The sequence below is a fragment of the Seriola dumerili genome, unplaced genomic scaffold (assembly GCF_002260705.1).
Source record: "Seriola dumerili isolate Sdu_G_001 unplaced genomic scaffold, Sdu_1.0 BDQW01000449.1, whole genome shotgun sequence".
Lineage (NCBI taxonomy): Eukaryota > Metazoa > Chordata > Actinopteri > Carangiformes > Carangidae > Seriola > Seriola dumerili.
The window spans coordinates 4,520,564-4,535,838 of NW_019174704.1; the positions used below are offsets into that span (position 1 = coordinate 4,520,564).

At 38.2% G+C, this 15,275-nt stretch overlaps 2 protein-coding genes across 4 annotated transcripts; one reads left to right on the top strand and one right to left on the bottom strand.

Moving 5' to 3' along the window:
* The first annotated feature begins 524 nt into the window (after window positions 1-524).
* rpl23a (ribosomal protein L23a) lies at window positions 525-3,156 on the top strand. Its single transcript, XM_022762814.1, has 5 exons — window positions 525-625; window positions 1,760-1,940; window positions 2,204-2,380; window positions 2,783-2,852; window positions 3,088-3,156. Exons 1-5 carry the CDS (start codon window positions 556-558, stop codon window positions 3,100-3,102), a joined length of 513 nt encoding a protein of 170 aa, XP_022618535.1. The 5' UTR covers window positions 525-555; the 3' UTR covers window positions 3,103-3,156.
* A 603-nt stretch (window positions 3,157-3,759) lies between these two features.
* Window positions 3,760-13,818, bottom strand: LOC111234415 (inhibitor of apoptosis protein-like). Of its 3 annotated transcripts, none has more exons than XM_022762495.1 (14): window positions 13,767-13,818; window positions 13,107-13,193; window positions 10,213-11,121; window positions 9,808-10,088; window positions 9,138-9,440; window positions 8,497-8,785; window positions 7,632-7,731; window positions 7,398-7,476; window positions 7,251-7,299; window positions 6,623-6,865; window positions 6,352-6,450; window positions 5,578-5,733; window positions 5,255-5,296; window positions 3,760-4,905 (listed from the first exon to the last, which is right to left on the bottom strand). In XM_022762495.1, the coding sequence occupies exons 3-14, from the start codon at window positions 10,304-10,306 to the stop codon at window positions 4,712-4,714; spliced, it is 1,929 nt and encodes a 642-aa protein (XP_022618216.1). In that variant the 5' UTR covers window positions 10,307-11,121; window positions 13,107-13,193; window positions 13,767-13,818; the 3' UTR covers window positions 3,760-4,711. The 3 variants fall into 3 exon arrangements, with proteins under 3 accessions (XP_022618216.1, XP_022618218.1, XP_022618217.1); XM_022762497.1 differs by having other exon boundaries at window positions 13,107-13,190; window positions 13,767-13,785; XM_022762496.1 differs by lacking the exon at window positions 13,767-13,818 and having other exon boundaries at window positions 13,107-13,267.
* Between the last annotated feature and the right edge of the window lie 1,457 nt (window positions 13,819-15,275).

A 15,275-nucleotide genomic window follows, 5' to 3' on the forward strand; every position in this document is an offset into this window, starting at 1 on the left:
AAGTCATAGTCTAGAATGGGATAAAAAGTCATAGTATAGTAAGGCAAAAAAAATGTCAGTATAATAAGGCATAAAAAGTCACACTCTAGTAGGTTATAAACATGTCATACTATAATAAGGTGTAAAAACATTGTATAGTATGACATAAAAAAATCATAAAACCATAAGGAACAAAGAATTCTTAGTTTAAAAAGTCCTAGATTAGTAAAGTGTACAAATGTCTTATGGTAAGGTAACGGGGGATAAAGGATAAAATAGTAAGACATAAAAGTCATATGACAGTGAGGCATAAAAAGGTGATAGTATAATAAGTTATAAAGGTAATAGAATATAAGGCATAAAAATATCATAGTATAGTAAGGCATTAGACACCTAATGTGCATGTCTATGGATTGCGGAAGGAAGCTGGAGTACCCGGAGAGAACCCAAGCAGGCACAGGGAGAACATGCAAACTCACCACAGAAAGCACCCTGGATATATATAAGTCATCTGCATTCAAGGGAGTTCGGTCGATTTCTTAACTATCGCGATACATTTGCCATGAGATCTCGCCCATGCATTATACTTCAGGAAACCCCGTTCAGTCTTCCTTTCTCAACATGGCACCGAAGGTGAAGAAGGAAGGTCTGTCAATCGTATCATTTTGAATGTCTAAACTGTGAATTTTTCTGTAATACCGTCTTTAAGGTTCAATAGACGCACCCGAAATGTAAGGATAAAGCGGCAGTAGTTAAAATAATCTCAGGATGTGGTTGTCAGATGTTAAAATACGTAGATAACGCAGACTGTCCCCGGCATGTATGCCGAAACGTGATGCTAAGCTAATATTAGCATGTTAGCGTTGATAATGCTAACTAAATGCTGCTTATTTAGAGTAATGGTTCTTTTCCTGTTTCGTCCGAGACTGTTTCTGATTCACTTTAACTAGACAAATTCAAGATGTCTTAGTAGCCGTCTAAGCTGTACTATGATAGGTTGTATAGATTAGTTATGCGGTAATGTTAGCACTTGCTGCACCTTAGCGTTGTTTGAAACGTTGCAGTAGTTACACGTGATAGCCCCAGCCTGTATTTTATTAAAGAAAATAAATTGAGGGTATAAAATATTTGTTTTGGTGGTTGACAACAGTGGGTCTGTAACATTAAATCTGTAGGGGGTTTCGGCGATGCAATGCTATTCAAGTTTTTCTAAAAGAAAGTTGAGTGTAGCATGAAGCCCTGCTTAGTGCCTAGTTTGGTAGAGTAAAATGCGGCTTTTGATATGTTAAAGCCCCGGAGTAGGGCTGATATGGTTGTGCGCGATGGCATATGTAAATACGAAATTCATGTATTATAGTGTGTGTAATAGTGTGTATTTTTGTTATTGAATATATATATATACATATATGAACTAAGACTGTTACCATATGTGTCAATTGCTGTGTCAGAGTTAAAAAAAGAAAAAAAAATCTCTGCGTTGTCCTGAAAAATGCTTCAGTGGTACTAATACACCACTCAGCAGTCATATCATGCAGAGGTGAAGTTTGTTTTCATCTCTCAGCTCCTCAATGTAAATGTAGATTTTTCCTGATGACCCTCTGTGAGGGGGACACTGATTAACTCTTAATGCCATCTAAGGACTCGTTTTGGCACAATTAACATGTCATGTCAGATATTTTAGAGGTGATGGTTCTGTTTTCTGGCTTATTACTGAATTACAAACTGCAAGAGCATGTAACAACTGACCAATAGTCTAACACATGGTATTTCTCTGACTTAGCTGTCCCTGCCAAGACTGAGGCCAAGTCAAAGGCTCTGAAGGCCAAAAAGGCTGTGCTTAAAGGTGTACACAGCCAGAGGAAGAAGAAAGTCAGGACTTCACCCACCTTCCGTCGCCCCAAAACCCTCCGTCTCCGCAGGCAGCCCAAGTATCCTCGCAAGAGTGCTCCTCGCAGGAACAAGTGAGTCACAATAACTGCATGCTACTAACAAACTGACAAGGATCAAACTTGGTGCATATGATGGTAATAGCGATCAAAGTATGAAAAAGCATGATTCCAGCTTTATAAACTGATGCACCCAGCTGAAATTTTTTCATGTTTTTAGCAGAGAAATTAAGTAATAGACATGTCATGTAGTACATGTAGAAAATTGTCTTTTTTGTAGAGACAGAAAATGGAGGGCTTTTGAATATACATTATAATCATGTAAATTTTTTCTGTAGGTTGGACCACTATGCCATCATCAAGTTCCCCTTGACAACAGAGTCCGCTATGAAGAAGATTGAAGACAACAACACACTTGTGTTCATTGTGGATGTCAAGGCAAACAAACACCAGATCAAACACGCAGTCAAGAAGCTGTACGACATCGACGTCGCCAAAGTCAACACACTCATCAGGTAGAAATCTTAACCCAGGCAGAGCTGAATGCAAGTTTCGTTTTGTCCTGTTGGAAACTGAATTGCTCGACTGATGGCATTGTTTTGTGCAGAACCCTTTCCATGTATTATTCCTAGTTCATACCAGAACAGTGGTATATTGGGTTACCATAATCACAGCTATATTTGTAGTTTGTTTTATTGGACTCAGAAGTGAACAGTCACAATAGTTGATTGTGTGACTTAATATACCTTTCTAGGTATTTCATCTGGTGTTTTGACAGTTTGGATTTGATTCAAAATGTGGTCTAGGTAGCTTTCCGAACAACAACTTGATCTCACCTTTTATAAATATAAACTTGATAGCAACTGTCCTTTCATTATTTCATCTCAACTGTCTGTTTTGTTCTGACCCATATTCAGGCCTGACGGTGAGAAGAAGGCGTACGTTCGTCTCGCACCAGATTACGATGCGTTGGATGTTGCAAACAAGGTGAGATGTCAGTCATTCAACAGGGTAAAAGGGTTGGGTTTTAAGGCTAGTTCAGTTCAACATAATGGTAATGTTTGCTTTCAGAAGTTGTCAGTTCTGTGCAAGTGATGTAAACTTTTATTCAATCTGAATGTTTGTGATGCATTCAAAGGAACCACTGATGCCAGATAATACAGGTACAGTTCTGTTCACACTGTTGATGAACAATGTGTAATTCATGTCTCTCTCTTCACAGATTGGCATCATCTAAACTGTGGCTGAAGAGACTAGTGGAAGAATAAATATTTGTATAAACAAAAATTGATTCAGTGTCTGTATTTTTGAGTTGTCTGCCTGAGTTTCAATTTTGATTTCATGCAATTACATAGTTGATTTTATACAAATAGTATCAGGCATCAAAGGTGTGTGTTTGTGGATAGTGTATTTTAAATAAGCGAGTAAGCTTGATTTTGGTCAGTTTGGCTTTGTATGCAGAATACATGGAGCATTGGTTGTGGTTAGTTTATTCCATGAGTGACTAGTCTGATGCTCTGGTAACCAGTCCAGAGACTATAATCTTACAGTACTACTATATAATGTGTACATAGTTTTGTAGCTGTAATTTTACTGAAGTTACTGATATAGCTAAAGCCTTAGTAATGGTAATGTACTTGTTGAACATGTCCTTCCTAAAACGTCCATGGTTGAACTGGACTGGCTTAGAATAAAGCACAAGCACTGCTAATGGGGAACAGACACATTAGACTTGCTGAAAATGATACTTACAGATGCAGACATAGCCCGTATGAACATTCGCTGAATTAATAACTGCAGATCACATAACTGACAGTGGTCAATGCCAATTGCCAGTTTCAGATGTGAAAGCTCAGGGGCAGTGCATGATTCCATCAGATGCCCGAGAAAGGACTTAGACTTGTGATTTTTAATGAACAGTATATATCCATATTTTTATGTAACATAAATACAACGGCTGTAGTTACATGGGGGATGTAGGATATTTGGCAAGTCACAAAAGTCAGTTCAATTTGACATACAGAAAAATAAAACACCTTAGATTTTGAGAAGGAACTGGTCAAAAACTAACGACAGAAGCCCTGCAGTAAATATGGTAAAGTTTATAAGTTCAGTTTTAAATACAGATGATTTAATTCAGTCAGCACTGGGTCTACTTGTATCGACAAAACTTTGAGACTATCCCTCTTCTAATTGAGGACTACAGTACCAATTAATTAACACCTCGGGTCACAATCAAACTTCTGTTGTTTATGAAGCTGCTTCTTTAATGATGATTTAATGTAGTTGCTGCCTGTCTCGACCCTTAATGCTCAACAATGACCGTCTCATTGATTCGTCTGATAATCAGAATGACTGAAGCCTTTAAACTGATGTTGATTATGGGGCTGCTGTTATAAACTTTCCTTATAAGACAATCTTATGTTAATTTAGGAACAATAATATATTGATGTTTTTGTTTTACATGAGTTAAGATCAAGAACAGTGGAACACATTGTTTTGAACAATGATTTGATTATTTTATTAGATTTTTCATATTTGGATATTAATAGATTAATAGTATACCTATGTCAAACATATCAACCAAAAAGCATATTTGAAAAATCCATCACCTTGTACTCTTACTGGATTCTTATCATATAAGGTTATGTCTGAGCATTATCCGATCATGTAGATAAATGATATAGAAAGTTGCCGATATCTTAAATGTCTCTTAGGTTTAACATGGCCAGGTAAGTCACATATTAGAAAACCTTTCCAATAAATATAAATTTGTATCATATTGCTTACATTCAATCACATCATAGTGACACATGAGACTGAGGGAGCTCTGCTCAGTCTCCTGGTTATGAGAGGAAGGTTCGAACTGTGCCTTTAACCAGACCTCTGCAGATGGGGCACTTTCGCAGAGATGGTGCGCACTCTTTGCACACCACCAGGTGTCCACATGGGATGAAGACAATGTTGACTTCTTTATCCATGCACACCTTACAGGTGCGCTCCTCCTGCAGGCGCCGCAGCTGCTCCTCCATGGGGAGGTCTGCAAAGAAAAAGATAATTTTCCTCTTGAATCCAACATAATAGTCTGCAACAATTTAGTCTCTGCAATCTAAGTATCATTACGTCATATTTAACATTTCTTATAATTAAAATGGTGTATTACATCAAAAGACCCACGGAGTCCAAACAGTGTGCATCACTTAAATATTAACAGGTACTTGTATTTTATGCAGAAAGTACCACCATACTCATTTGACAGAATGTAACATTTACATTTAGGAATTTCACATGACTTTTTAAAATAGAAGTTACAAAGTGATCCACAATGAAGCACACATTCAACTGGCAGAACACAAAGTTCTGTCCTAGGAACAGGTGTGTCTTCATACCTGAAAGATCTTGGCTTGGTGATGCAGCTTCATTTGACTGGGCTGAAAATGTGAAAGACAACATGTACTAAGGTCAGACTTTAGTCAATGCACAGTGTAAACAAATATAAACCAACCATCGCATCTCATCACTATCTTATGTTTAATCTAATGTTTTTATTGATAGTTATACCAAGCCTAAGCTCAGAACAACTTAATGTGGTGGATTTCAGCCTGGACTTAAGTAAACCACTAAGCTACAGTTTGATCACACTAACAGTTTCTGTACAAGGTGATCCACACACTGAACCCTTAGTGGCCGAAATATCAAATATTTTTCATACCCATGAGATCTCTGAGCAGGTGGACATCGTTTTTCTGGATCCAGTTGCGGAAGACCTCAGCGGCAGCGTTACCCTTTGTGAGGATGAGCTCTATCAACCTGGCTGTTTGCTGCTGGGCCGACGTCTGAGCCTGAAGACTGCTATACTCCTCAGCAGCTGCAGGTTAACAGGGAAGAGTTAAATCCCGATCGAGGTTTCTGAACTTTACATGCTACAGCTGTATAATAACAGCTAAAATGATAAGTCCAGTTATTCTACAAAATGCCGCTTGCAAAAATATCATGTTGCTGAATTATCACTTGTGAGTCGAGATTATATATTTCAACATGTATCTGTATTATCTAATGATAAACCACTAAACTTGTGTATGTTTTTTAACTAAATGAAATAAAATCTACTATATGTATATTACTCAGACTCGAATAACCATACAGTTATACACCATGAACTGCAGCCGCAGGTTCAAGGATACTTTGTACATTATCCTGTGACGAAGGGCTACAACTTTATGTAGTGGACCCAGCTACATTAATCTCAGAAACCTCATTGTAGTAACAAATTGTGAGGTAATTTAACTAGCTTCATGAAAGGTGCTCTCAGATACTAAAGCACTACCTAGCAACGAGTTTTACAACTTCAGTTAATTATAATTTTAAGATTTGATTAGAAATAGTTCAACTATAGCTGTTATGAAACAAAATCCTGGACACCAGAGTATCAAACTCTGTGTCTTCTAAATCTCAGACTAAAACACACAAAAAAGGATTAACATACATAAAACGTTTTGCTCTCTTAAATGGTCCAACACTGGCTCGACACTCTTTAGGCGCTGGATCAAAGCTGCTTGGTGTCTCTTCACAAAGGTGAAACCATCTGAAACAAAGGGAGTAAATGAGTTATTAAAGGAATTTATTGTTGGTGGTTTTCAAAAGCTTGACTGGTCTGAGAACAGCTGATAGTACGACTAACACTGGAATTCATTGCTGTTCATTTTCATGGACAATAAATGGAGAGGAAGTGCTACATTTTCCGCTGTCAGCTTTACCTGATGCCATTGCCTCTGCCAGCATCTCACGCTCCTCCTCCCTCTTCTGGTCTTCGGCACTCAGCAGGTCTGAAACCAGCTCCTGAACTGTTCTGTAGTTCTCGCCACTGGTCAGGATCTTGCTCTGGACCGTTTGTTTGACTAGACTCCTCTCAAAACCCATCTCCAAGGCAGACTTAATCACAGGGGTGTTCATCATGACGGCGTCCTCAGATCGCTCCTCTCCTGGACCGAGGTGCACCACTGAGAGGAAGAGAGAATAGACATGTCAGGCTGGGTGATACGACTTCTTAACTTATTTTAAACATTTCACGTCAGTCTGGAGTCTATGTGCCCTTCGATTGTATCGTTTGACTTCGATAAGCTTCATTTAAGCACCAACACAACCAACAGTTTTATAGATGAATGTCAAAGACGAGTTTGGGCAACCTCTCTCATGATGCTAAACAGAAATTGACAATAGCTCAAATACACAGCTGCAATTTCTGATTAATGAGCACCATGTGATGTTCTGTCTATACTCTTCCTAAATCTTCATCTGACATCTGGTGTTAAAACACAGTACTCTTCAGCAGATTTTTTTTTTAACCTTCTCAAGTATGTTGATATTATATAATTGTACACTCACCAGGTGGATCCACAAACTCTCTGGAGCTGGCGTCTCCATTTGTTAAAAGCTTTTGGAGACAAAACAAAAAAATAAGCATTTTCAAAACGACTCATTCTATACCAAAAGTTTGAAATGAGAAAATATATTATGCTGCTCTCTACTAACCTGCTCAAAAAGCCGAGGGAAACGAGCCTGGATCTGGTGAACAAACTCTTGTCCCTTCTCCTGGAGCAAATATTCACACCTGCAATTAAACCGAGATACAAGAATACAAACATTCATTCAAACCATCCCTTTTACATGTATTTGGAAAATCAAAATATACATAGAATACAGTTTAAAGTGCTCCAGACACCAAATTTACCAATCAACATAAAAAATTGAAACAGCAGCACTTACCGAGGAAACCATTTAGCATGTTCCACCCAAGGATCATCTCCAGACTCCCAGCATCGCAGACCGCCATCACAACAGAAACACTTGACATCGTCATTACGACCTTGAGGGCAAAGAAAGAGCTCTCAGTGTGACAAATGGTTTTGGGGGGGAAAACCGCAAAATCATTGTGATTCTATTAAAGATGACTGTTTGAAACCAATTTGAATACTTTTCTCATCTTTCATTTTCTCTTTTGCTTGAAATATTTCATGATCACATTTTGGTACTTCATTTAGTGCTAACATGAGAACCTGAGATTCCCTAAAAAGATTTTTACCAGGACTTTCCAGCTCAAATGAAACTGGGCAAATAGTGACAAATACCTGCCAGCTGTGGAACTCCCCACTCTCGAAACATAACAGTGGGGAAAAACACTTACTGGTATCAGAAGGCGGAGAGAAGAAATGCCTTCCTTTCAACCTTTCATCTACACATTATGAGTACATTTTTTTTATAATTCAAATTCTAGGATTTGAGCTGAATTGTTTTATCTGTTTTTTCCAATGTAAGGCACTCTAACTGAAATGTTCTATTATTATTAAGTTTATTATTATTAAATTATTAGAATGTATTTAGTTTTTAGTTTTCTTTGCAACTTAGGGGGGTGGGGTGGGGGGGTGTATAACAAGCTGTAAACATAAACGTTTATGACCACATAAAGTTGATATCGCAGATATGTCAGCAAAAACTTACACATCCGGCAGAAAGGGAGCAACTTTAGCTTACATTTTCATTCATGCTTACGACCACCTGATGAATGAAGTCCGATATTCACCTTTCTTATGGAGGTCATTGAATAGGTCACTCTCTTTGATATTGTCCTCACCTACATAGTAGAAGCCAGCTTTAGCCAGCTGGTCAGGGCGCACAGGAATACGAGACGGCCAGTTGACAAAGGTAAGCAGCCTTTCTTCGCTCTGCTGCATGGCGGGGTTGGACACGTTACTGAGAGCTGGGCCTCCTGCAGACAGTTGGGACGTCACTGCTCCAGACGCAGCTCCTGCCATTCCGGCCAGCGACACGTTGTCAGCTCTATCCCCCCGGACAAAACGACAGTTTGGATAATGTCTCTGATGTTCGGATACGGCTCTATCACCTGGTTCCCAGTTACTCAACTGCAAATCCAAACAAAAACGCTTGTCATGTCCACTGTTCAAAAAAATTAACACCATACCAACACCAACACATACCCATGATGCTGGTTGTGCTTGTAAGGTGGATGTGCTGCAACCTGCTGCCCCAATTCTAGTACTAATAGTAATATTAGTGGTAAAATATAGTAATACAACATACAAGAAGGGAAGAGCCACAAAAAGAAGATAATCCATCCCATTAAAGTGACTCTAAAATGTGCGATTTTGAATATGACCGTACTCTGTGTACTGATACATGTAAACACACAGCTAAGCTAGTCAGCGATTTGCTTCCTGAGAGCAGCTGTGCTTGTGTCCCTGTGATGACACACACCTGTCCTCCGCAGCTGAAGCAGGCCACTCGGTCGCCCTGGCCTAAATAGTAGAAGCCTGCTTTGGCAAGCTCTGCGGGGGTGATGATGGAGAGTGTCCAGGAGTGGAAGGAGTCAAGGCGGTCCTGCTCTCTGCGCATGCTGGGATTGTGGCATGTTGGTCTCTGGTGGGACATGTCCTCAACACCACGAGAGCTCAGTGGGCTGGAGGGCGGCGGAGCAGAGAAACCCATATTTAGGTACCCGACCGGCTCATCACCTTGACTTACTGTTTGGTTAGGAGCAGCTGGGCCTGGACCAGAAAGCTGGAGGAAAAAAACAGAGGAAAAATACTAAGTATATCCTCATGTTGCTAAATGCTACTAGTAAAGGCAAATACAATACTCAATGGGTTTTACACATCTGTGAAGCTCTGAATTCATGGTCAAAACAATTTCACTGACTTTTCAGCCCCCCCAAAACAAACATTTATACGAATGTGATGACATTTTTTTTTTTTTATTAATTTTTTCTTGTTTTTTGTTCTCTGTATCTCTCCCCCCTCCCTTTAAGTAAGTCAAAATTTGAATCTAAAAACAATAAGAAAAAGTCTTACATTCAACATTATATTTCTATGATTTCGTCTTGCTTCACCTATTGGGAAAAAAGTTTTGTAAGAAACTGTGATCTTACTGGCATGGCTGGAGCAATGCGGAGTGGAGAAAAGGCAGAGTGAGAGGAGGAGAGCAGGTTGGCTGTAGACGGGAGGCTCTGGATGAAGGAGCAGGTAGGAGAGAGCTGTCTGTGTCTCTCTGTTGGACAGTCTCCGGCCTGCCAGCCCTCTGCCGTCACATTGCACCTGAAACACTGAACGCGGTCACCCACACCGGTGTAGAACCAACCTGCCCTCGCCAGACTTCGCTCTGTGACTCCCGAACACGGGAAACGAGCAAAAGTAGAGATCCGGAAGAGCTCTGCAGATTAAAACGACAACATATTGACACATTTCCATCACATTAGAAAGTTAGATGGATAAATAAATGCAAACATATTATAAATATATATCTGATAAAGAGAAAGAATAAAAAAGATAGGTACCCGAGGAGTTATCATACTGTAGGTCAGGTGGAGGTCCGTTACGACACAAGCCCATCAAAAATGGGCTGTTTTTGAGTTGAACAAGAGTTTCCATTTTGAGATTTAATTATAGTGAATAAGGGAAAAGCGATGTCCTTCAAAAGGGAGAGAGGTTTGAGAAAACCCAAGGTCTTATCCTCTCACACAGACACACTCAGTCATACAGAAACTGAAAATTGTAAAAAAGATAAGGGGGCAGAAGAAGTGGGAGGGTTAACTCAGACCAAGACAACTGAAAAAGAATGTGAGGCTGGCCTAAGTGTCAAACTTAAAAAAAAGTACCACTCTGGCAACCAACATTATCACACAGCATTGGACATATCTGTTATTTATCCTCCTCAAACCTGGATCTGTATTACATGTAGCTCGTACAGAGTACCACCTCTGAACATTTAACTGAAACTACAATATTTATTTTTCAGTTACAGTCCCAGTACACGTATGTCCAACAAAACACATCCTGTGCAGTAAAAAAAAAAGGATGGACTATTTTTAATAGCGTAATTAAAATGAATTCTCAAAGCAGTAATTATATCAGACTGTGATCAGATCACCCAGGATCGGTGAACACTTTATTATCTGGTTTATTTACCTCAGACATGTTTAATACATTATCCAACCATTTAAACTTAAACATAAGGTATGTGATTATGTGCACCAACAATATAAATTAAATAAATTCCTCAAGCGCACACATGCATACATACAGACCATGGGTTGTGTGATCTCAAACCCCTCCCCCCATTTCGGACATCGCTTTTGTAGGTGTCTAAGCCTCCATAATCGAATATTAAAAACCCAATAAGAAAATTTATATCCTCCTTTGGTAAGGATAATGGGCTTCCCTCTTTAGTTTTGTGTTAGCAGCACCTGTGGAAATGAAGAAAAAAAAACAGACAAAAGAGAAAACAACAGTTGATTTGTGTTCATGTAGAAATTCTTCCTGGAGTTTTTTTAACATCTTTATGTCATTGTCTCTATTTGTTTAAAACTCATAGAAACTCATAATTATAATAATACATGTTTATATTTATATACATTTATTGTTATAATCTACCAAAATCTCTTAACCCTTAATGGCCACTTTCCTATAATAGTTAAGATCATAGGATCTGAGTATTTCCCTGAAAATTCATGTCATATAGCATCAACACTGTTCTAAAACAAAAAGAGAAGAGAATTTGTTTTGCTGTCAAATAGCATACAGAGGGATTCAACAGAGAATTATTTTAAAACACTTCTGATAAAGCATAAATCTCATAAACACAAACAAATCCAAATCTGCCAATTATATTTTCAATGAATCACTGGTTCGTGTAAAAAGACTGTAAAAGTTTTCCAGGGGCCGAAGTGAGTAAAATAGCTTATTCTGTCTGACTCAGCAGTCCCAAAGCTAAACATAGGGGTGGGCGATATGACGATATTAGATCGTGAAGGATTACAACGTGAAGACGATCTTTCAAACTGCAAAGATCGTGGGATCGTCTAGAGGACATTCTATAAATTGCAGTTCTATGCTGATGCACCGACGCACCAGACGTATTGACGTCGTCAACCTGACCGACCAATCATAGCGAATTACGGGCAGTGACGCACTTTCCTACCCGCCTCCTTGTTTGTGTGTGTAGCGGTAGCACATGGAGAGCGATGGCTGAAAGCCAAACGGAGTTTGTCGCTAAAAAAATTTCCACCTCCATTATATGGAATTGGTTTGGATTTTCCGCAACTGATCAAGCGCAAGCAAATGTAATTTGCAAAGTTTGCACAGAAACCGTTCGCACGTCGGGTGGTAACACGACGAACCAGAATGTTGTTGTTGTTTACCTTAAACTTTACGTTGTTTGCACATGCAGGCAAAACTGCGACTATTTGAAATAAAATCTGTTAAGAAAGGTTCTTTGGTCTAAATTGTCTGTTTTTCTTTTTCCAATTTAAGATCGTGATAAAATCGAAATCGTGATTTTATTTTTAAAAAATCGTGATATGATATTTTTGCCATATCGCCCACCCCTAGCTAAACATATAAAGATTTGATTACCTTTTTTTTTTTCTTTACCAATGACCTAAACTATTGATCAGTTCAAGTTTAGAGGGATCCCCATCCAGAAAGAAAAGCAACCAAAATCATCGAAGTACTTTTTTAAGCAAAAATGCCAAAAGATCACTTAAACCAGCTTCTAAAATTGCCATTTGCCATTTTTTAAATAATACTCATATCAACATATTTGGGTTTTTTAACTTCTGGTCAAACACAAAATAAGGCATTACATCATGTTAACTTTGGCTTCAGAGACTGGTAATCTAAACTTGTTATAGTAAAACTGGTGGAATGCCCCTTAAACAAAGCTGCCAAACACTTTCTTGTTGATCGACCAATCAATCATTCAGATAATCCTTTCAGAATTACGACTGGTGGTACTGAATTAGACAGTCAAATAAAGACTATACGTAACAGCATGTACTGTTATTGTTTCCGACTGGGTAGCTAGGTACTTTCCTGAATACGAAAAGGATTCATCACGCAGGCTCTTCCTGGCTCAGCTCTGGTTACGTTTCGGCCAAATTCTGCCCTTGTAGCTAATGTTAGCTATGTCATTCGATAGATTTAAACGAGGTTTCGGCAGTCAAGCATTAATTAAACTATACAGTCAGCTAGCAACACCGCACGGAAACCAGTTTTGATAAGATCAGCAGACATTTAGCTTGCTAACGCTAACGTATGCTAACGCTAGTAACAGCCAAACTTTGCCCACACTGATATGTCCAGCATCACCGAGAAAGAACATTGAAACTGACAAACACACGGGACAAAACACAAGACACCGCAGTCAATTCCAAAGGTATACCACACTCACCGTTTCGCAATTCCGGCGACTGGCGACGGAAAGTCCCGCTGATGTCGACGTTTCTGGAGAGCGACGATATAGGATCGCCTCTGGCTGCTTCCGGTTGAAAAGTCATGAAAATGAAATGAAACAGAATGATGAATGACCCAGTCCCTCAGTAAGACCCTCAGCCCATAGTCATTGAGTTCCCGTTCACTGCTGGTTCCTGGCAGCGTACCACAGTCCCATGTTCACATAAATTAGTCTATATTACAATAATAGGTTACATAAATCTGAGTCAGCATAAAATTACCCACATCCTCTGGAAAACTAGTCTGTTTAAATAGAAGTAATATAACGTCAGTAGAAAATGAAGATCGACACTGACACTGTTCATTTTGTCACTGATACACAAATATTAATATAACATACCTACATATGTTCATGTCTACTATATACTTGAGGGCACATGGTCAATGAAAATAAAAAGTGAGAGTTAGATCTACCCGTATGTCTACATCTAATGTATATATAAACCAAATATAAAAAAATTGTCTTAACTATTGTAACAACAATAATGTGTTAAAAGCATAGACTGTATATAAAAAAGTCAAGTCTTGTCAGGTTATCTCAGATTATTAAAGTTAAGATAAAGGTACATGGAATATTCTCCTAAAAGAAGATACTTACATGTTGAGGCCTTGTTGAAGACTAGTCAGATGGTTAGCGTATGAGCTGTCATTTTAACCACTGTATGGTATTTCCCGCGAAGTCACCATACAGCAACCACTTCCTCTGACTTTGTCACGTCCTCTTTTGTCTTGCTTTTCATTGGCTCTTTTAATATCTTTTCTTTTTAAATGGTATCATAATTATTTTGACTCATGTTATGTGAAGTACCTGCAATTTTCTCTTCAAGGGTAGTTTAGATAATTTACCATTACCATTTATAAATACCACTTTTATTGTTACAGAGAGATCCACACATACTGGAAATTCCTACACCCTAAAATGTTGCGTTCAAGAGCAGGGAGTTTATCAAACTTCTAATAATTAGACTTTTCATTTATCAAGTGACTTACTTACAGTGAAATGTAAAAGACCCATGTGATCATGTGAAAGACCACATATGCTAAGAGAAGAATTAGCCAATCAGATATATTGATTAACTCTACATCTACCATATTCTACATTAAAAAAAAAAAAAATCTGTAGTTTATTCCATTCATGCTCAACTCAACTCCATCTTTCATTGAATCAGATTGGGCTTTCATAACTAAACCTTCAGATATTGCTACTACTACTTTAATAATCATTTTACTGGCAAAGTGTGTAATGAGATAAAATAATCAAAGAACTGTTCTTTTGAACTCAAAGTGAATATAGAAGCGGTGAAGAAATAATTCTATTCTAATATATGTATATATATATATATATATATATTGATAATGAGAAGCCACCTGGTATTGACAACTTAGATGGAAAGCTCTTGAGGATGGCAGCAGACCATATTGCTACTCCTATTTCTCATAACTTCAATCTGAGCCTTGTGAGCAATGCTTGTCCCCGAGCCTGGAGAGAAGCTAAAGTCATTCCACTGCCCAAGAATTTAAAAAAGACACCTTGGACAATCCATATGAGTACAAATGACTACTTGTCAAGTGTTTTTAAAAGTTTATTAAACAGAAACTCCTTTAAAATGATTACAGTGAGAGTAAGAAGAAATATATTTATATAAAGCACATGCATAAAAAGGTACAAAACAAGTCTGATTGCCTCCAAACTCTCTGTAAATAGGATGATAAACATTATTATATGTAACATACATAGCGAGTGTCATGCATGCTAAGATAAATAATAGGCTAGGTAGTGTGTGTTGCCTTATGTGTATCAGCCCATTGTACCTTTATTTAGAAAAGATTACAAAAAGGTGAACGGGCTCTTTATTTGGGGATGTTGTGAATTAAGTCTTTATACTCTATATACTGTATATATATATATATAAAAAGGAAGCTGGTTAGAAGAAATGCTCTCACCAATAATAAAACAGCTTCAAATTCAGATAAAATATAAACACACTGCAGAAACAACCCAGCACATAAAAACAGAATATATACTTACTATATAGTTAAACTAGAGGAGAATAAGAAAGCTCCCCATATTGATGATTGCCTTCTGTACTACAGCACCAGATAGCGC